This window comes from Papilio xuthus, unplaced genomic scaffold (assembly GCF_000836235.2).
Source record: "Papilio xuthus unplaced genomic scaffold, Pxut_1.1 DF827756.1, whole genome shotgun sequence".
NCBI classification, from domain to species: domain Eukaryota; kingdom Metazoa; phylum Arthropoda; class Insecta; order Lepidoptera; family Papilionidae; genus Papilio; species Papilio xuthus.
In genome coordinates, this window is record NW_013530893.1 from 4,147,968 (window position 1) to 4,169,604 (window position 21,637).

The window sequence follows — 21,637 nt, forward strand, 5'->3', positions numbered from 1 at the left end:
ACTTAAGACAACAACAAATTCATCCTGGAAAAAAACATAAATTAGTAGTCAAGTTAAAATAAAAGGACCTAATTAACTTCTCATAACCTAATCGTCTTGACAAATTTTGAATAGTTCATTTAAGCGATCGGTAAAACCAATTATTTTTTTTCATAAATATAGTAAGTACATCTGCTTCAAAATAAGATAAAGAAATTAAAAAATAATATTAACATGCAGTTCGTTTTCGATATTTATAAAAGTAGAAAATGTTCGGCGAGAATAGACAACTGACCGGACAAAGCCTACTTAAATAAATAAATCGAACATACTGTAGTTGGTAGCCACGCCTCTTATCGCGCAGAATAAAAAAAGTAAGTTGCCTATGTGTTCTTCCAGACTATGTTCTACATCTGAATATTTCATCGAGATCCGTTGACCCGTTCTGGAGATACCTTCTAACAAACATCCATCCATCTAAACTTTCGCATTTATAATATTAGTAAGATTTACCTTTCCGCGTGTTGAGATATATCTGTAGACTTCTTCTATGTTCCCGAATCTTTAACTTTTATCTTTACCTCAAATAAAAGCAGAAAATACGCGACATAATTATTAAATGTCACATAAAATTCTACTTAAATTTGAAATAATATACAGTTGTAATAAAATAATGCTTCAAAATAAACCGATGTTATTCTTCAACGCAAATTTAAATAGTAAACGAAAGGCTTGATATTAACAAAGCCTGACGAATCCTACTTAAAATCGCATCGAAAAGGAAGACATCCTTTAAAATAAACTCCTAACCCGATAATACTTTCTTCTTATCTAAAACTGCCTTTTTATAAAATTAATTTAAATGCAATTACAACATAACACTTCACTTAACTTCGCGTTTGGAAATCAGAATTTCACAAATAACTTTCGGAACTAATTCAATATATCCTTAGAAATACGACTTATTCAACAGCTCAAGAAAGAATGATGGATGAATTGAAGATTTCTATCTTTTTATAGTAAAACAAATACATTTAAAATCCCTAATCACCATGTTGTTTACGACGAAAGGTCGCTAATTAATTTGTTTATTTTTACTTCTAAATCACATCGAAGACTCGAAAACATTAGGAATAAGAATTGAAATGTATTTAGAATTTACTTCTATTGTAAAAATATGCTCTCGCTTTATATCCATAATAGGGTAGGCAGACCAAGTATAATGTAATTTTTAATGAGTTTCTTCAAAAATACACATTTTAACAACAATAATGTTCCTTCAATTTGTAACAATAAAAACTTTTGACGGATTAAATACGAATGGACATACTGGGTAAAATTTCGGCTACAGGATACGAACATATATCAGCGAAAATCGTTATTCATACTATAAATTGTACAAAACGAGAGGTAACCTTATTTTAATAATAAAACGATTTACGTTGTTTGTTATTTGTTTTGTTCATTTGACAAAAACTATAGATAGAATCCCTTTTATAGTTTTTCTTGTCTATGTCTACATAAAGGTATTTCCTCCCCCACCGCTTGTACACCGAATCTCACATAATTAATTGATATTTTTAATTATAAAATATTTTTTAATTCAAGGTTAGGATTGCGCCTGTCAAAAATTATACGGCAATAATTCTTTTACGCGTCTTAAAGGAATTTATTTTAAACATTAGACTTTTATTTTAATATCTTTTCTAAGATAAGAACTAAATATATACATCATTTCTTCTTTTTGTATTTTAAGTAGTTAACTAGTTTCTGTCATAAATTAATCTTTGGTAAAGCAACTACAATTGATTTTAAGCATTTTTATTGCATTCCTTAACATCTTGTGAACTGTTCATTCTATGGATCTTTGACTTCATATAGTAAGAATAGTCGGGAGTAAAAAAAAACAACGATAAACAATATTTAAAATATATTATATTTTATTAATAGGTCCAATTGTGGTGATGCAATTAAAAATCTAGAATTCCAATTTATTACTCGACTTATTCAAACTTTTGTGATACATCATAAAGTAATATATCTTATCTTATATCTTTAAATGAGCAATTCTTGTATATATATAACTAGAATCTCGGAATCGGCTCCAACGATTTTCATAAAATTTAGTATGTAGGGGGTTTCGGGGGCGATAAATCGATCTAGCTAGGAATCATTTTTAGAAAATGTCATTTTATTCGTGTTTTATCGATAATCAACTTAAACATAAACTTAACTTTTTCTATCGGTAAGGATAGAAAAATATTATTCATATTTCATCATTTTATTAGTAATCGTACTTAAATATAATTTGGTCATCCAGGTACTAAATGATTAAAACACGTATATTTACGGGTCTTGCCGCGTCCACGAAATACCAGTCCCACTGATCCTGATGAAGGCTGGGCTCGAAATTAGTCGGTGCTGACATTGGACAAATATACGTCAGTTTTTAGCCATTTATTATTATACTTAACATATAAATTTACCTTTACAATGTGTTAAATAGTTCCTTACCTCAGTATTTTAAGGATGACGTTGAGAGAGGAGAATACATGTTTCTATATGAGTATTACAACAATGAAAACGGTTAAAAAACAATAAGAAACCTTCAAATATCTTCTGGATTTTCGACGTACGTTGATTATAGTCAAGTGAGTTCATTTTGCGATCGTCAAAACGAGCAAAACATAATCACTGCCCGTTAGTGACGGTCACAAACCAACTTCGCTTAACATTTCAATTCTTCTCTCGCCATTTCTTCTTTTTTTCTTCTATTTAAGGATTAGTATATGGCGGAATATGTTTTTTATTTTCAGCCGGTTTTCAAAATTATTGCTTATAAGTTGTTCTGTTTTTCCTATACAATAATTATTATAAAACAACTGATAGTCGACGAGAGCGTCAGTGACACATAGGTTAAACAGTTGACTCGTAATCTGCAGATCATGGGATCGAATCCCGACGTGTAACAATGTGTTTTACGATTTACATATGTACATTTATCCGAGCTTCTTATTGTAAAAGAAAATACTGTAAAAAATTCAATGTTAAGTGAGAAGTCAACTCTCACTGGGTCAGCGTGATTGACTGTGACTTAGACACCTCTGACTTAGGAAAGCCTTCGAAACCCTCAGTACTTGTAGTGAACTTTTGTCTGTACTTCCAGTTGGCAGATCTTCCACATTCTGCAAAAAAACAGTGTTTAACTAACCGTGGGTTTTTGAGAAAAAAAAACTCCCGTTTAAAACATCGTTAACTCTAATTTGTCAATTATAATGACAATGATTAGGATGTTTTATATAGTTACTAGTGGACCCGACAGACGTTGTCCTGTCTACACGTCTTTAATTTGAAAAAAATAATATGAAGTTAATATTTGATGAAAATTGTGAATCTAAACCATTCCCAGATCCCCTTGAACACACACAAAAAATTTCATCAAAATCGGTCCAGTCGTTTGAGAGAAGTTCAGTGACATACACACTCAAAGAAAAATTATATATATAAAAGATTTTGGTCTCAGTAACCAACGGTTAATCAAGAAAGCAATAAACTCGATAATAAGCAATATTTTGCGGGAGATTATGTCTTTTTACATATCATTCATTTCATATTACATCACAAATAGTTTCCATCTTACAGTCGTACAACAAATTATCTATTTTTTTTTTATTTAGACATGCCTATAAAATTCAAACATCCTGTTTTAATTATTAAAGACTATTCTGAATTCGGAAATATAAACACATTTTGTTTATCGTACGCCTTAAATCTGTAATAGAAAAGAAAGAATTTTAGTACACTGTTTTTAGAAATGTTTGGGACAAATATTTACAATTCGTTAATGGCAATTAGTAAAAACAAATAAAGTACAATTGTAGTCAGCCAGTGTTATTAGTCTTAATGATTTTATTTATTCTATAAATGATAATGGCCGGTTATTATGTTTTAAATTAAAAAAAAAACAATTATTTTATGAAATATTTACGCGTATATTGTAGATACTGTTTTCTGTGAGATTCCATTGCTGAAAAACATGTAAAAAAACATATTGTAAATTTCTATTACAAGATGTACAAAGATATAAAAATATACACCAAACTTTTTTTTTTATAACAGAAGGGGGCAAACGAGCAGCAGGAGCACCGAGGTGTTCAACGACGCCCGTGGACATCAGCAATACCAGAGGAACCGCAGATGCGTTGCCGGCCTTTGAGAACTCGTAGCTCTTCGTAGCTTATTTGCTACGCTAAGCCACAAAATATTTGACTTCTCTTTGTCTCTTTTCCTCTTTCCTTTTATATCTTTACGTTATTTATTCTCCAATCATATATGCTATTAATCTACATCGGAATGTCAAACTAAATTGTGTTTCCTAACCTAGTAGACTAACTCAAAATGATTCATGATTCAAGGTCACTAAGAGAGCTTCTTGTATATTTTTACGAGAAATCTAAAATTACTAATATTATAAATGCAAATTTTAGGATGGATGTTTGTTAAAAAGATTCTGCAGTACGGCTCAACGGATCTCAATGAATTTTGGCATAGATGTAGAACATAATCTGGAAGAACACATAGCCGAAAAGTTTTTTTTTAATTCCACGCGAAAAAGGCGAAATACATACTAATTAGCTGAGAATATCTTGATGTCTTCTATATATTACTAGCTGTCGCCCGCGACTCCGTCCGCGTGTTTCTCTAAAAATTAAAAAAAAAATAGGGGTGTACTACCATTAACATTTAGGGGGATTAAAAATAGATGTTGGCTGATTCTCAGACCTACTCAATATGCTCACAAAATTTCATGAGAATCGGTCAAACCGTTTCGGAGGAGTATGCGAACGAAAATTGTGACACGAGAATTTTATATATAAGATATTTGGTATTTGAATACACAACGGAACATTATATGTTTCTGTAGCTGCAATTTTTCATTATAAATTCGATATGCATTTAGGTATTTATCAAGTCAGACGAGTATCTATATGAAACACTTGTGTAAGTAAAAATTTTAAACAACCGCCACGTAAGTGTGGATTTCCATTGTTAAAAGACTTTTATTTAATAAAATTGTCATTACAACAGTGTAAGCCAGTAATGTATGACAAATAGGTCCCAAAAAAAATGAATAAAAATTGCTCGGTTTTTATTATTTCCTTAAAATTGCATTGCAATGCGTGCACTAATATTATAATAAAGAAAAATTTGTTTGTCTGTTCGCATTGAATAGGCTCCGTAATTACTAAACCGATTTAAAGAATTCCCTGTCCATAGGAGATATATATTTATTCGCCGAAGTCGCAGGCTATTGCTAGTCTTACTAATATTATGAATGTTTAGATGGATGGCTGGAAGGATGGGTTTTTGAAGGTATCTTCAGAACGGCTGAACGGATCTCGATGAAATTTGGCATACATATAGAACATAGTCTGATAGAACACATAGGCTACTTATTAAGTTTTTTTACTTCCGTGCGGACGGAGTCGCGGGCGTCAGGAGATGGATAAAGGACACATAAATTGCTGTCAGAAATAGCTCATAGGTTAAAGCAATTTAAGTAATAAATTATAATAAAATCTTACCACGAATCAATTTGAAACACTGTCATTTCACGTAACCGTGGGTCTCCACTGCTAAAACATAGTTGTTGCCATCTCAGTTGTTTTCCAATTAAATGAGTGAAATGACAATATATTTTTACAAATACTCCGACAGCACATGACCATCGATATATCTGATACAGAAGGTTGTCAGAGCTAGACTGAGCTGGACAGAGCCTGCGGCAAACCATGTAGGTCTTTGGAATACAGCCTTCGAGCACAGGGCCGGATTGCATTAGATTAATGAAGTAATATTAAAATTAAAAACTAAACGATTTTAGTGACAAGAAATGAAAGTGTATCTTTAAGTATGTCTGACTTGATAGATGTAAAATATTACATCTTACTAATATTATAAATGCGATGTTTAGATGGATGTTAAGCAGGTATCTCCAGAACGGTTGCATGTATGTCGCTGAAATATGGCATAGATAGATGAACACAAAGGCTAATAAAGTTTTTTTAATCTGTGCCGACGAAGTCGTGAGCTTTTGACGTTAAAAAAACTACGTAGTACGATTGCATACACTGATAAAAAAATAAATAATTTAGCCTCTCTTCTTTTGAAGTTATTTTGGCATAGGAAATATTATACAACAACCAATGTAACTTAAGGGAAATTATGTTTGGACATATATTTCTATTTAAACCAATTAATAACTTGATAAGGTTAAATATATTGGTATTATTTTTTTCGTCCAAGTACAGCCCTGTGCTCGTGTGGTTTTGTGTGTGTTCAAGTGTTTTCTATATTTGTTCTAATTCCTGCGTAAGTGTAACTCGTGTGTCACATTACTTTTATACAATTTTTTCAATAATTTAACTTAATTTATTACAAAATCTTCACAATTGTATGCATTGTTGCGCTCGCGTACATCTAGGTCATGTAAATATGAGAAAAACTACATCATAAAAGAGAAGTTTAACGAATAATAAGACAAGGGACAAACGCATTAGTTATATAGCGGTCGAAATAACCTCTGAGAGAACCTTAATTTGGTGAAATTATTTTAATGATTTTTGTTTCCTTCAAGAAGCAAGGATATCATTTCCTTAAAGGCCAGCAACGCATCTGCAGTTCCTCTAGTGTTGCAGATGTCTATGGACTTAATTGGTCATCTTAGTGTTCTCGAGGTTCGTTTGACCCCTTCGCTTATTAAAAAGCCATTCCACAAGATTGTATGAATCTACTGCAAGATTGCATGGAACTCTTCATATTGATCGTTGGTAAAACATACTTTTAACTACTTTCGATGGATATCCTTTTCAAAAGTGTACCAAATTTATTTAAATACTAGCTGCCGCCAGAGACTCCGTCTGTGCGGAATTGAAAAAAAACTTAACAAGTAGCCTATGTGTTCTTCCATACTATGTTCTATATCTGTGCCAAATTTCATCAAGATCCGTTAAGCCGTTCCGGAGATACCTACAAACAAACATCTCTGAAGTCAATAGCTATGGTTATAACACAGACGTCTGAATGATTTTTTAAATCATAAAATAAGTTCGTCCGGCCGCATATAAAATCTTATTTTTTATAACTATGGTTTTTATATTGAGCCAATTGGGTTGTATTTTTTTTAGTTATAGTATAATAACACATCTTAAGATGTTGGTGGCAAAGTGGTCAAACACTTGACTTGCAATCTGCAGGTCCTGGGTTCGAATCCCGCCATGTACCAATGTGTTTTTCGATTTCCGATTTACATATGTACATTTATCCGACGTTCTTATAGTGAAGGAAAACATCGTGATGCAACCTGCACATATCTGAGAAGAAATTCAAAGATATATGTGAAGTCAACCAACCAAGTGCGGGCCAGCGTGGTTGACTATGGCCTAGCTGATGGTGAATACATCTTAAATTTTTATAATATTAGTAAGAAGTAAGAAGATATCTGAAATTTTAATTAGAAAAACTTCGATTATTCACTACAATACAAATAATCAATTATACTCGTACACACATGCAAGTCTCCCATTCCATCTGTACAAACAGATTGGTTAGTTTGCTTACAACACGACCTTATTTTTTTGACAAGATCCGCTATTTTAGGGTTTTTTTTCCTTTTCAACACATAAATTCTTGTATACAAGACACGTACAATATTTAATATTAGATTATAAATGTATTTCTCATAAATTATTTTTAAAACTAACCTAAAATAAGTCATCATCATCAGCTCACTATACGTCCCCACCGAGGGGCTCGGAGCCTACTCACGTTAAGGGTGATTAGGCCATAGTGAACCACACTGGCCAAGTGCGGGTTGGTTGACTACACACATATCTTTGAATTTCTTCTCAGATATGTGCAGGTTGCATCACGATGTTTTCCTTCACCGTAAGAACGTCGGATAAATGTACATATGTAAATCTGAAATCGAAAAACACATTGGTGTATGGCGGGATTCGAACCCAGGACCTGCAGATTGCAAGTCAAGTGCCTGACTCCTGAGTCACAGACGCTCTCTAAAATAATATTCACAGACATATCTTAGAGTTGTCAAAATTGACAGATCTCAATTTGGCGCGATTTTAAAATGGCCGTGTTATTTACCAGACATTACTTATATCATTTCTCTTTTAATATGCATAAAACTACAATACAATGTATATTTTATTATTGTACAAAATGTAACAAGACATATTTTTTGATGTTAATAACAGAGATAAAGTGATAAGATATTTTTTATCTATAACATTAATTTGTCACGTGAAACAAGGGTTCCGCGGTAACTTATAATTTACATTTGTTTTTAGTATGACCAGTATGTTTTAGTACTATCAACGCCCTGGCCGAGATTTTTAGGGCGACCTTTTTTAGACTATGCCTTGGGAGATGGGATTTGATAGGATCACGTGACACTGAATAATTCGCGAACATGTGGCGCCTCTTTCTATCCAATACCCTGGGCGGGGGCCAAACCGCGCTCTAACCTAACTCCAGCCCTGATAATAGTTCCCACTGTTAACACCAGTAAGATATTATCTGATTTTATTTTAAACTAGCTGTCGCCCGCGACTCCGTCCGCGTGTTTCGAATATTTCTCAGTTTTTAAACCTTAACTAGGCGTTAACGAACATTTCAAGACCAGGACACAAAGATATAATAAATCCGTTCTGCCGTTCTCGACTTTTAGCGAGACTAACGAACATCATTTGATTTTTATATCTTTTTAAAGATAATAAAGCATTTATCATATACTTATAAGTGGCCGGCGTTAATGTTTTCTGTAAAAATAAGATGGACCTTCAACAGTAGTCTAAAGAACTTTTTTAGGTTATGAAAAATGTAAAATCATTATTGAACTCTGAATGCAATCAAACATTGTAAAGATAAGTTAGTTGTTAAATACAATAATATGCTATTTTAGTGACAATCTGGGGCACGGAGGTAGCGTTACGCGGTCGCAGCCACCGCAAGTTAAACCCGCCACACAATACGTCTGTATTCTAATTGTGTTAACTTACAACTTGTACTTAATGTAAGTTGTTCAACTTAGATTTTAACAAAACTTCTATTACTTCTTACTTTTACTAATATAATAAATATTTAGATTGATGGATGGTTCGTTAATGATTGCATGGATCTCTCTAAAATTTTGTTAAACATGTAGAACATAGGCTGGAAGAACACATAGGCTACAAATTCAGTTTTTTTTTTAATTGCGGATCGGATCTAACAAAGATTTGTATTTTTGTATGTAACGAATAAATGATTTTATAAGTTCTTTTGCTATTAGAGAGTTTATTATTACTGTTTAAATTGCTAGAGTTTTTTTTTTAATTTCATGCTGACAAAGTCGCAGGCAAAAAGTAGTTCTTCGTACAATAGTCTGTGGCCGTACAATAAATCACAGTCGGTTTTTAGTACTTTTTTTATATTTTTAAACGTTTTTATTTTATAATGCTATAAAAATAATTTCAGGGCTTCAAAGGTCGTAAGGAAGTTACCAGATGACTTAAAACTTGGTGTCGCGACGGCTGCCTTTCAAATAGAAGGTGCATGGAGTGAAGCGGGTATTTTTTGCTGTACCAAATTTAAAAAATATGTCATTATATCTTGAATGTCAGAATGTTGTACTAAAGTTCCATGAAAGTCTGGTGCAGTGGTTTGGAAACGTATGAAAATCAAAAAATTACCATGATAAAGGAATGCAATCTTACTAATATAAATGCGAATGTTTAGATGGATCGATGTATGTTTGTTTGAAGGTATCTTCAGAACGGCTGAATGGATCTCGCTAAAATTTGGCAAAGATGTAGAACATAGTCTGGAAGACTAAGCTACTTAATAAGTTGTAATTTTGTTTTTAATTCCCCGCAGACGGAGACACGGGCGAGAGCTAGTTTATTAATCAATATTATAAATTTATTATTTTTTCAGATAAATCTCCGAGTATTTGGGACAACTTCTGCCACATTCCCGGCAAAATCAAAGACGGCACAACCGCTGATGACGCTTGCAAATCTTATAATTTCTACAAACGCGACATTGAAATGTTAAAATATTTAGGTGTCGATTTCTACAGATTCTCCATTTCATGGCCAAGAATTCTACCAAATGGATTCGCAGATAAAATAAGCGAATCCGGTATTGAATACTATAACAAACTGATCGATGAATTACTATCAAATAAAATTGAACCAGTAGTAACTATGTACCATTGGGACTTGCCTCAAAATCTTCAAGATTTAGGTGGTTGGACAAATCCTTTAATGGCTGATTGGTTTGAAGAATATTCGAGAGTGTTGTATAAATCATTCGGCGATCGAATTAAAACTTGGATCACTATCAACGAACCTAAACAAATAGGTCTATTTGGTTATGGTCTTAAGAGATTTGCTCCCGGCATTAATGCCCATGGGATTGGAGAGTATATAGCTGCTAAAAATATTGTTCTTGCTCATGCGAAAGCCTGGCATGTTTATGATAAGGAGTTTAGAGAGAAACAAAAAGGTATGCTTTTTAAAAGTACTTATTTATTTACGACATCTTACTGATATTAGTTTGTTAGAAGGTATCTCCGGAACTGCTCAACAGATCTTAGTATTGGACACAGATATAGAAAATAGTCTGGAAGAACACATAGACTACTAGTTAAGTTTTATTTTTAATTCCGCGCGGAAGGAGTCGCGGGCGACATTTACTTTTTTATACTTTTAACTAATAGATTCAGGTTCGAACAAAAAACTGATTAAATTAAACCAACTTTATAAATAAAAAAAAAACTATAACCAAATTGGCTCAATATAAAAACCATAGACATAAAAAAAATAAGATTTTATATGCGACCGGATGAACTTATTTTATGATTTAAAAAATGTTTCAGGTGTCTGTGGTATAACCATAGCTACTGACTTCAGAGAAGGAGCAACATCATCTCCAGCAGACATTGACGCTGGCTTAGATGCTATACAATTCGAAGTTGGATTGTACGCGCATCCGATATTTTCAGACGAAGGAGGATTTCCGGACCGTGTTAAACGTCTTGTTAATAAAAGAAGCAAAGAACAAGGTTATCCTAAAAGCAGATTACCAGAATTTACAAAAGATGAAATTGAATTTGTTAAAGGTAAATCTTACTAATATTAAAAATGCGATTGTTTATGAATGGATGGATGTTAGAAGGTATCACCGGAACGGCACAATGGATCTTGATGAAATTGGGCACCGATGTCGAACATGGTCTGAAAGAACACATAGGCTATTCTTTTCTATAATTCCGCACAGACCGAGTTGCGGGCGAGAGCTAGTAAATGAGAAGAAATTGATGAAATACGTAAGAATACCACCCATATTAAAAAGTAAAAGAACCAGAAATTCAGGTGCATGTGTGCGTCAGATGTAAGAATGTAGAAGACTGAGAGGTGTGTCAATTACGCCAAATATAGGTCCGTGGTCTGTCTACCCCTCTGGGTAACGGGTGTAAGTTATGTTGTTGTTGCAAATGATAACAAGACATTTAATTTGTCCTCAATTGTGACGTGACTCTTAAAAATCTTTGCGTGTTGATACGTAACCTAAAACCTTCATAATTACGCTAATAACAACTAAAATAATTTTTAAATCCCTTCAGCTCTGTTTATAAGATTTTTGTAATGAAGTTATTCTATTAGAATCTTCTAATTTTATTGAAAAATCTTCATCAGGGACCAGTGATTTCTACGGCTTCAATCATTATTCAACAAAGTTTTACACCAGGGTTGGTTTCGAGCGAGGAATGTACCCAGAACCTTCTTACGATGATGATATCGGTGCTATAGCTTCGTATTTGGATTACGAACAAGGAGCTATCCCTCATGTTACGGTAAATAAATCCTCTTTAAACTGTTCTCCTTGCTATTCCCTTTTTTTTAATTTTATGACCTGGCAACATAGAGCTTTACTTTGGTCACTCTTTCTCTTTCCCTTTTGAGGGTCGGCACAGGCTGTCCTATGTCTCCACACATTTTTAACAGCTGTCACATTTGGCTTCTTCCTTTTTACGCATATCCTCTTTCGTCCAATCAATACTTTCTTCAATCTTTTCTCTTTATTATGGCTACAATATTTTTGCTGTTTTAATAAAGACCCCTTTACGTTCTTCAAACATAAATAATTCTAATTAAAAAATAACTTTAATATTTTTAATTTTAATTGAAATGTCAGATTTGTCACATCATAAAACATAATGCCGTCCCACTCATTTTCTTTTAAAAACATTGATAGCAATATGTTTTTAAACAAACAATTACAATTTATCACAGGTTATTCCGCAAGGCATACGAAAAGCTCTCAAATGGGTCAAAGAGTCTTACAACAATCCACCAATTATGATCACAGAAAATGGCTACGGCACTTTAGGAGGTATCGAAGATTACGACAGAATATCATATTTCAAAAAATACCTCAATTGTATTTTGGATGCAATCGAAATAGACCATTGCAACGTATTGTCATATACTGCTTGGAGCCTAATGGATAATTTTGAATGGGATTCAGGACTAAGGTAAATCAAAATTGACGAATTTTATTGGATAAGAATAAATTAAAGATGTAAACGTTTTATGATAGTTTGTTTAAGGCGCCTTTGAATTTTGAATAGCAATTTATTAATTGCGAGGAAATGCTATTATTATCTAACAGATTCCTGTTATAAGTGTAAAAATTTTCAGTATTAAATTTGGTTTATTCCAAGTGGACTACGAAGACGATAGAAGAAAACGAACGGCTAGAAGCTCGGCAATGTGGTATCGAAACTTATTATCAACGAAAACTTTGAATTTGGATCATGTACCTGTGTTGGAAGATATAAGTTTTTGACATCTTTTGTAAACTATTTATGTTTATGAAAATATAATATTATTGAAATAAATCTTTGCTTTTTTCGTTTCTTAGTTATCTGACAAAAAGATGATGCTTATACATAGCATCATTGGAAATAAGCAATATTGGGAATGTATTTTGTACATCATATCTGGCTAGAATTATCAATTAAAGAGAAATAAAAAAAAATATTTTCGTGGTAATTTTTAACATTTATAAGTCACTCTATGACAAATGTCAAGTTAATGTCAATTTATTGTCATTCGTCAATATGTCAGAAAGAGACCAGCTGTCATTTGTCAGTCGGATTTTTGAAGCAGTGGAAAGAGGTGTGTTTTTTTATCCTGAGAGTTATTTTTACTAGAAGTTTATAAATGACTTTAAAAAATGTATATTTACGAGCTACCATTTGAGGTGAATAAAGAGTTGTGTAGATTGCTTGATAACGACGAAGAATGGAAGGAATTAGCTGGTGTTCACATGAAATATTCACCTTTTGACGTTAATGTAAGTATAACAATTTTGTTTTCGACGTAACATTTGGTTTTTCCCTTGCGCGAGAGAGATTCATTGGGTATTCCCAAAATTTCTAGGCCTTTTTATCACGTAAGCGATTTAACTATTATAAATAAAATACATATTAGACTACAAAAGTGTACTAAAATGATTTTCCTGTTTGAAATCAGTTGATTTATAATCAAGATCTGGTCAGAATCAAATTGTTTACGAATTGCTACTTTTATAGCATACATTCTATGAGACTAATCCATTGAAACATAGCTTTCTCTTACATATCTCATCATTATCCTGCCCTTTTCATATGGGGTTTAGCAAATTACTACTCGTCCATACATCTCTGTCAGACATCAGATCTGAATTTACTCCCTTCTTATATATATTCTCTTTCACACATTCCATTCATACTTTATTCGGTCTTCCTCAACCATTCCATCCACTTTCATTACATTTATTTCCACATTAATATAAAAAAGCATCTGTAACTCTTGGGAATAACAAATTGTAATGAAAAGATGGATTGGATAGATTTGAGTTTCTAAACAAGAATTTGATAGATTAATCAATATATTAAGTTATACTACTGTTTATAAGATACTGGCAACATAGAAATGTGACAGTAATGGAAGATGTAAAAGACAGGGTGAATAAATGTGCGATATAAATAAAATGTGGTTTTAATAAAATACAAATATGTCGGAAACATCCAATGGAAACAACTACTGTCTCAACTATTTTAATTATATTTTAGGAAATAGAAAGAGAAGCAAAGAATAAATTATTATCACCAACTGCACAGCTGTTCATAAAATGGGGACAACTGAACCATAGAGTAGAGGAACTTTTTATTCTTCTGTACCGGATGAAACATGTACCAGCATTGAGATGTTTGGTACCGGTTGTAGATAGCAGATTTCATAGACTATTGAGTAAACATGATATAACACGGAGCATCAAATCCAAGAATGCTGATAATGGTGAGTAATTATTATTATTAAAATTGCAATATTGGTTGAGATTTAAGAGGCTTTACTTGAAGAATAGTGATTTGGTAGATTATTAGTGTTCAAATTAAGTTATTCCAAGTTAACTTAACTAGTTTAAACAATATTTCAACTTTCAACCAGCATCTTAGTAATATTATAAATGTGCATGTTTGGATGGATGTTTGTTTGAAGCTATCTTGAAAACAGCTTTATGGATCTTGCTGAAATTTGGTATGGATGTAGAACATAATCTGAAGGAATAGGCTATGAAGTTTTTTTTATTACAAGCGGATGGAGTCACAAGCGATAGTTATTGTTACTAATATTATGAACGCGAATGTTTGGATGGATGTTTGTTTGTAGGTATCTCAAGAATGACTGCATGGATTTCGCTGAAATTTGGGATAGATGTAGAGCATAGTCTGGAAGAATACATAGGCTACTAATTTACAATTATAATTACCTTTTTGTAATAACACGCGAACGGAGTCACAAGCGAGAGCTAGTTTTGTTATAGTTAAAAAGAATTGCTCAGAATTATTGGTGTTTAAGAGACTTTTGAATATAAATTTATTCTGCAAGTATAAATATGACTCAGTTGCACCGAAATCTTATTTTTGTCTTAATCGAAATGCAAATTTATTTGTAAACGCAACAGGAAAATGAGTATAAAATTGTTAAATTGATTTTGTTTTCGTATAACAGTATAAAAGGTGACTTTATTGAAGTAAATAATTTCATGAATATGTCCTATATGCTGTCGCCCGCGACTCCGGTCGCGTGGAACAAAAACTTAATTAGTAACCTATGTGTTCTTCTAGTCTATGATCTGGAGATACTTTCAAACAAACATCCATCCAAACATTAGCAATTATAATATTATTAAGATAGTAAAATTAAGTTACTAATATCGAAATTTAATCGAGTTACGTCGCTAGTATGCGTTTCTACGTCATTGTGAGGTCAATAACAAGGAAAATGGTTACATTTATTAGAAAAAGTTGTATTTTTACAAGAAAACATGTAACAAACGTATAGTTACCGATAAAATTGTTATCATTATTAAACCCAAATATTTTTATCTTTTATTTATCTTGGACTCGTATTTTTACTATTTTTTTTGGAATTGTACACATTATGAATGAAAATGTAACCAGTTTTATTAAGAAAATATCTTACTAATATTATAAATGCGAATGTTTGTATAGATGTTTGTTTGTTAGAAGGTATCTCCAGAACGGCTGCATGGATCTTGCTGAAATATGGCATAGATGTAGAACATAGTCTGGAAGAACACATAGGCTACTAATTTTTAATTTAATTACGCGCGGGCGGAGTCGCGGTAGCTAGTTAGTGTATACATAATTAGTCATTTTTTTGCAGATAATGTTAAACGGCCAGCTAAAATGGAAGGCAGTAACAGTTCCATACCAATACCAGTGATGCTTATGCAAAATGTAAGGGAAATTTTTTATTTGCTATCCAATCTGCATAAGAAAGGATCCAACGGACCGGGTCGTTTTTCTCGCTTATAGAGGCTTATCTTTAGCCAGAGTTTCTCGCTTATGGAGGTCATCCTTGGGACCAGGGGGTTTAGACAAAGTGTATTCGCTCCGAAGCGATTCCATAACGATATGTCACGTGATTGTTGCGCGTCAGTTGCATGCATTTATGAAGTTCCCTATGGAACAACACATCTTGCATCACGATGTTTTCCTTCACTGTAAGAACGTCTGATAAATGTATATATGTAAATTGGAAATCGAAAAAGACATTGGTATATGGCGGAATTCGAACTTAAAACCTGCAGATTACAAGTCAAGTGCTTAACCCCTGAGCCAACGACGCTCGCAACTATGGCCTAGTCATCCCTAACTTATTGTAGGCTACAAGACCCTGTTGTTGTTGTATGAAGACAATGTTGTATGACCTTGAGACATTTCGTTTATTTTCTTAAAGCTTGAATTTAAAAATACCCATTTGCAAAAACAAATTAGTTGTCTTTTTCAATTCCAAATACGAGGATAAGGAAAGTTTGTTTTCAAGGTAAATCTGATCTTTATCCAATATAAGTGTATTGCGTTATCTCTGTCATTTCAAAGAGAAAGAGAGGGATAGACTTCATTGGTGTTTCTTTTACAGGGAATAAGTAATATGTTACCGAACATAAGGTCAATTGAAGGCCTCACAAATGGTGATTCCAGTTTACAGTCAAGTTCGGTAAGTTACTATGTTACCGTAAGATTGTGAATTTGATCAATTTGTAATTTTACTATGGATAAAAATTTATAGGAAATTGTGAATTTGATTTTTAAGTTTGATGTTAAAAAAGTATTTTTAAGATCAAATCTTATTATAAATGCGAATGTTTAAATAGATAGATGGATGGATGTTTGAAGGTATCTCCATCACAGCTGCACGGATCTCGCTGAAATTTGGCATAGATGTAGAACATAGTCTGGAAGAACACATAGGCTACTAATTGAGTTTATTTTTAATTTCGCTCGAACGGAGTCGCGGGCGACGTCTAAAATTATACTTTTGTATAAAAATCATGTCGTGTCATAAAGTTTTCTGTCATTTTGCAATAGGACAAAGTTCACGGTGGTCGATGACATTTATATTGTGACATACATCTTCTGTGGTTTTGTTTGTCATCTACATTATTTTTGCTGACATGTCCTCAATGGATTCGTCATCTTTATTTATGTAATTGTATAGAATATCAGGGATAAATATCGTAAAGAGTATCCCAGTTTATTTTGTTTGACTACTTATTTATCTATCTACTAGGTGTTGTTGTCCGCGACTTTTTCCGCGCTGAATTTTAAATAAACGAGTAACCTATGTGTTAAATTTCAGCAAGATTCGTGCAGTCGTTCTGGAGATACCTTTAAACATCCATCCATCTAAACATTTATAATATTAGTAAGATTAATCAATCGTAAGAAAGGTAGACCCAATCTCTCCGCACCGGAATTCTTTAAACATCTAACCTTTCCCACCTTTTTCTTATAAGGAAAGAGAGGCCAAGTCTCTCTTTCCTTATAAGAAGTTAGGAGAAGAGGACACTTTACTTTCTGTGCCTTCATTCCTCTGTCGATTAAAGGCAGCACATGTGCAAAAACATATGTCTATGGGCAAAGATCACTTCGCAATTTTGGCGATTTTTTGAAGATTTTTTTGTAAATTTACTAATATTTCTTTAAGCATTCCAACTAAGCGCTAGGCTTGTGCTAGGATATGGTTTACGATAATAGTCGAATGGCGGGATTCGAACCCCCGACCTCGTGATCGGAAATCCGTACCCTTAACCATTAGACTATTGACGCTTGCCTATTAAATATGTCTATTTTTCAGAATAATTCCAGTAGTAATGACACGAAGCCGTCAAGTTTGAATGATGAGCTGATAAAGAAGATATCAACAATCCCGATGGTGCACTACGAGGAACTGAAAGCTGCAACTGACAATTGGAGTGAGAGTAATCTGTTAGGAAAAGGTGGATTCGGACAGGTTTATAAAGGTCAGTACTTACTTAACTTTGGATATCTTAATAATAAACTAGCTGTCGCCCTCGACTCTCTCTCTCTCTCTCTCTCTATAAAAAAAACTCAATGAGTAGCCTATGTTTATTTTGCAGGCTTTGTTTTACATTTATGCAAAATTTCGGTGACATCCATGCCGCTGTTTTGGAGATATCTATCCATCCATCCATAATCTCCCATCTTCTTACTAATCTCCAGTAGAATACATATATAGAAAACTAGCAGACCCGACAGACGTTGTCCTGTCTACACGTCTTTAATTTGAATAAATTAATATGAAGTTATTATTTGATGAAAATAGTGAATCCAAACCATTCCCAGATCCCCTTGAACACACACAAAAAATTTCATCAAAATCGGTCCAGTCGTTTGAGAGAAGTTCAGTGACATACACACTCACAGAATAATTATATATATATATATATATATATATATATATATATATATATATATATATATATATATATATATATATATATATATATATATAAAGATATGTTGGAAGAATACATAGGCTAGTTATGTTTTTTTTAGTCTCGAGTGATCGGAGTCACGGACGACAGCTAGTTTTGTAAGAAAAGAAGTGAATATGTTTATAAGATTTATATTATTTATGTAGGTGTTTGGAAGCTGTCAGCGGTGGCTGTGAAACGTCTCCTGAACAGTGACTCGAGCAACAACAGAGAGCTGATAGGAGAGATGTGCCTCAATCAGTACCGACATGATAATATACTGCCGCTCTACGGATACAGTCTTGGTGGTAAGTTGTACAGCCACTTGATTTCGCTAAAATGGCGTAGTGTTTGAAACGTAACAGATGCATTTTTCACTGTTATGGGTTGGGCACAATATCTTCTTTCTTTTTTGTCTTATCCCCTTCCTTCCAAGTCAGGGGACAAGGCGGTTAAGGGAATAGATTACGGACCCATTCTTCCTCTCTCTCTCTCTCTCTCAAGGTGCCTCTTCATTTAATGGAGGTTGGACGTCAGCTCAGTGAACTTTCGCCGATCTTGTACCAAGCGAAATAAATTCTGGTAACATTCGTCCATTCCTTGATATTTCGCAACCACGATTTCTTTCTTCGTCCAGCGCGTCTTTTGCCTGCGATTTTGCCCATCATAGTTAGTTGGAGAATCATCATTCTTCCTCTTCTCCTCTAGTTGTCTCTGGAGAGTACATATTAAATGCCTATATTTTTATGTTCTGTTACACAGTTACATGGGTGAAGTGGAAATATTTTCGCGTTTTGCCCCGAGGACAAGTTTATATTTCTTCCCCTTTCCAGTTTATTCTCATAAAGAATAGGAGCAGTTGTTATACCGGATGAGGAGACGCACAGGAAAGGGACATAACCTCTTTCCCTACGTCCCCTCCTCTATAAGAAGTACAGAAATATGTGTTATAAGGTCCGGAGGCGTGCCTCGTGTACCAGTACATGTCGGGAGGGTCGCTGGAGAAGCGGCTGCGTTGCCGCACAGGTCACCCGCCGCTCACCTGGCCGCAACGATACAAGATAGCTCACGGTGTCGCCAGGTACACGCGAATTGGACACAAAAATAGCCTAAGTTACTCCTGGATACATCAGCTAAGATCTAGTAAATGTTCCAACAAAATCAGTTCAGTCTTTTCGGAGATTACCTGGAACAAATGCGAAAAATATTTTTTTCTTACTACATACAGACTCTAATTATATCTTGTAAATATAACGCTCGGAACAAAAAAACATAATTAGTTACCCATGTGTTCTTCCAGAGTATGTTCTATATGTTTGCAAAATTTCACCGAGGTCCGTACAGCTGTTCTGGAGACAGCTTCAAAAAAACATCTAAACATTCGCATTTATAATATTAGTAAGATAGATTACCAAAGTACAGTCTTATAATTCAAGTTGGTAAATCCCATGGTCAATTGGTCTTTATATATTCCAGAGGTCTACAATATCTCCATACAATGGAAGGTACTCCTCTCATTCATGGAGATATAAAGCCCGGCAACATCCTGCTGGACCAGTGCATCATGCCCAAGATCGGGGACTTCGGTCTGGCGAGGAAAGGACCTTACGGTGAAGACAGGACGCATATGAAAGTATCCAGGTATATAACAAACGTCCTTTATGTCTAACTAGCTATCGCCCGCGACTCTGTCCGCGCGGAATTAAAATAAAAACAATTAGTAGCTTATCTGTGATCTGGTCATCTGTTCTGGAGATACCTTCAAACATCCATCCATCTTAACTATCGCATTTATAATATTAGTAAAATTACTAAGATTTTAGTTACCTTTCCCTTCTCATTTTTTCTTATAAGGAAAGGTTGAGAAGAGGAAATAGATTGTCAGAGGAGTCACATAGGAAGGGGGAATATTCTCTTTCTGTGCATCTCCATCTGTCGATTAAAGTTAGGCAACACATCTGCAATGGCGTATGTCCACGAGCAGCGGTTGCTTCGCCATATCGGCGAAATCGAGTAGCAACTATATATTATAAAAAGATATGTTTTTTTATTTCCAGAGTTCACGGCACTCGTCCTTATTTACCAGACGAGTATCTTCGCTCTCATTACCTCTCACCAGCAGTAGATGTATTCAGTTACGGTGTGGTGATGCTGGAGCTGGCCACAGCTTTGCCCGTCATGGACAGGACCAGGACTGTACAGTTGTTGAGAGATTATATCATACAGCTGCAGAACAGACCGGCTTTTGATTTAGGTATGTACTTAATTCTCTTGTGATATCATTTTGCTCAAATAATTACCTCTCGAAACCTTAATGGATTAAGATCCGACTCGAAGGACCAGATATAATATGAATTGTAGCTAAATTTTAAATTGTAGGTTTCTGAGACAAAATTCACTGTTTAAAAGATACCAAAGATGTCATTTTAGAAAACCACGAATAGAAAATTAAATTAAATTAGGCAGGCTATTTAAAATCAGTATTCAAGGCCTTTTTACAAAGCATTTTAGCCAAGTATCCTCCTATTTCTTATATTAAGAAGAAAATTCGATAATACCGATGTGACGCAACACTAGCCTTACTAAAATGTCAACGTTTATGTCCCTTCACTAATCAGTCTGACACTTGACTTGGTAACGAAAGCGCGATAAATGCGTCAAAGTATTTTATTGAATAATTCCTAAAACTTATATCTTTATACAGCATCACTAGAAGACCGCAACATCCAAGGAACAGTTCACTCAAACCCCGCGTTGTGTCGTGAGATAATGTTCATAGGTCTGCATTGCACGCGCTACGACCGGCACGAGCGACCCGCCATGCTGCATGTATACAAACAGCTCGACAGCATGCATCTGCCTGAAGAATACTACAACTGATATACTGCAAGTATACTAAAGTAGAACTAAGGAACGATTAAGTATGCTAAGCTATGATTTATGTTTACTCAATAAGGATGAAGAGTACTGAGGAATGACGAAGTATTTTTAAGAAGAAAATGCCCAACAATGTAGCGAGTGAATAACTGAATTATGTTGAAGTATACTGAATTATGTTGAAGGATACTGAATTATGTTGAAGTATACTGAATTATGTTGAAGTATACTGAATTATGTTGAAGTATACTGATTTATGTTGAAGTATACTGAATCATGTTGAAGTATACTGAATCATGTTGAAGTATACTGAATTATGTTGAAGTATACTGAATCATGTTGAAGTATACTGAATCATGTTGAA

At 33.8% G+C, this 21,637-nt stretch overlaps 2 protein-coding genes across 4 annotated transcripts in view; both read left to right on the forward strand.

Moving 5' to 3' along the window:
* The first annotated feature begins 8,938 nt into the window (after positions 1–8,938).
* LOC106116474 (myrosinase 1-like) lies at positions 8,939–12,919 on the forward strand. The gene is made up of 7 exons (XM_013310342.1): positions 8,939–9,070; positions 9,514–9,605; positions 9,973–10,545; positions 10,919–11,161; positions 11,739–11,896; positions 12,336–12,577; positions 12,744–12,919. Coding segments are annotated over exons 1-7 (1,458 nt in total). The 5' UTR covers positions 8,939–9,068; the 3' UTR covers positions 12,892–12,919.
* Positions 12,920–13,184: 265 nt separating this feature from the next.
* The window catches only part of pll (serine/threonine-protein kinase pelle), a 21,400-nt gene continuing 12,947 nt past the window's right edge, over positions 13,185–21,637 (forward strand). Inside the window, exons 1-10 of one of the 3 annotated variants that reach the window (XM_013310212.1) lie at positions 13,185–13,401; positions 14,162–14,387; positions 15,780–15,853; positions 16,539–16,616; positions 17,757–17,922; positions 18,564–18,704; positions 19,351–19,477; positions 19,873–20,037; positions 20,454–20,650; positions 21,101–21,439. In XM_013310212.1, the coding sequence (XP_013165666.1) occupies positions 13,282–13,401; positions 14,162–14,387; positions 15,780–15,853; positions 16,539–16,616; positions 17,757–17,922; positions 18,564–18,704; positions 19,351–19,477; positions 19,873–20,037; positions 20,454–20,650; positions 21,101–21,276 (1,470 nt within the window). In that variant the 5' untranslated portion in view covers positions 13,185–13,281 and the 3' untranslated portion in view covers positions 21,277–21,439. Of the gene's footprint in view, positions 13,402–14,161; positions 14,388–15,779; positions 15,854–16,538; positions 16,617–17,756; positions 17,923–18,563; positions 18,705–19,350; positions 19,478–19,872; positions 20,038–20,453; positions 20,651–21,100; positions 21,440–21,637 lie in introns of those variants that run through there. The other 2 variants (XM_013310215.1, XM_013310214.1) reach the window with 2 other exon arrangements.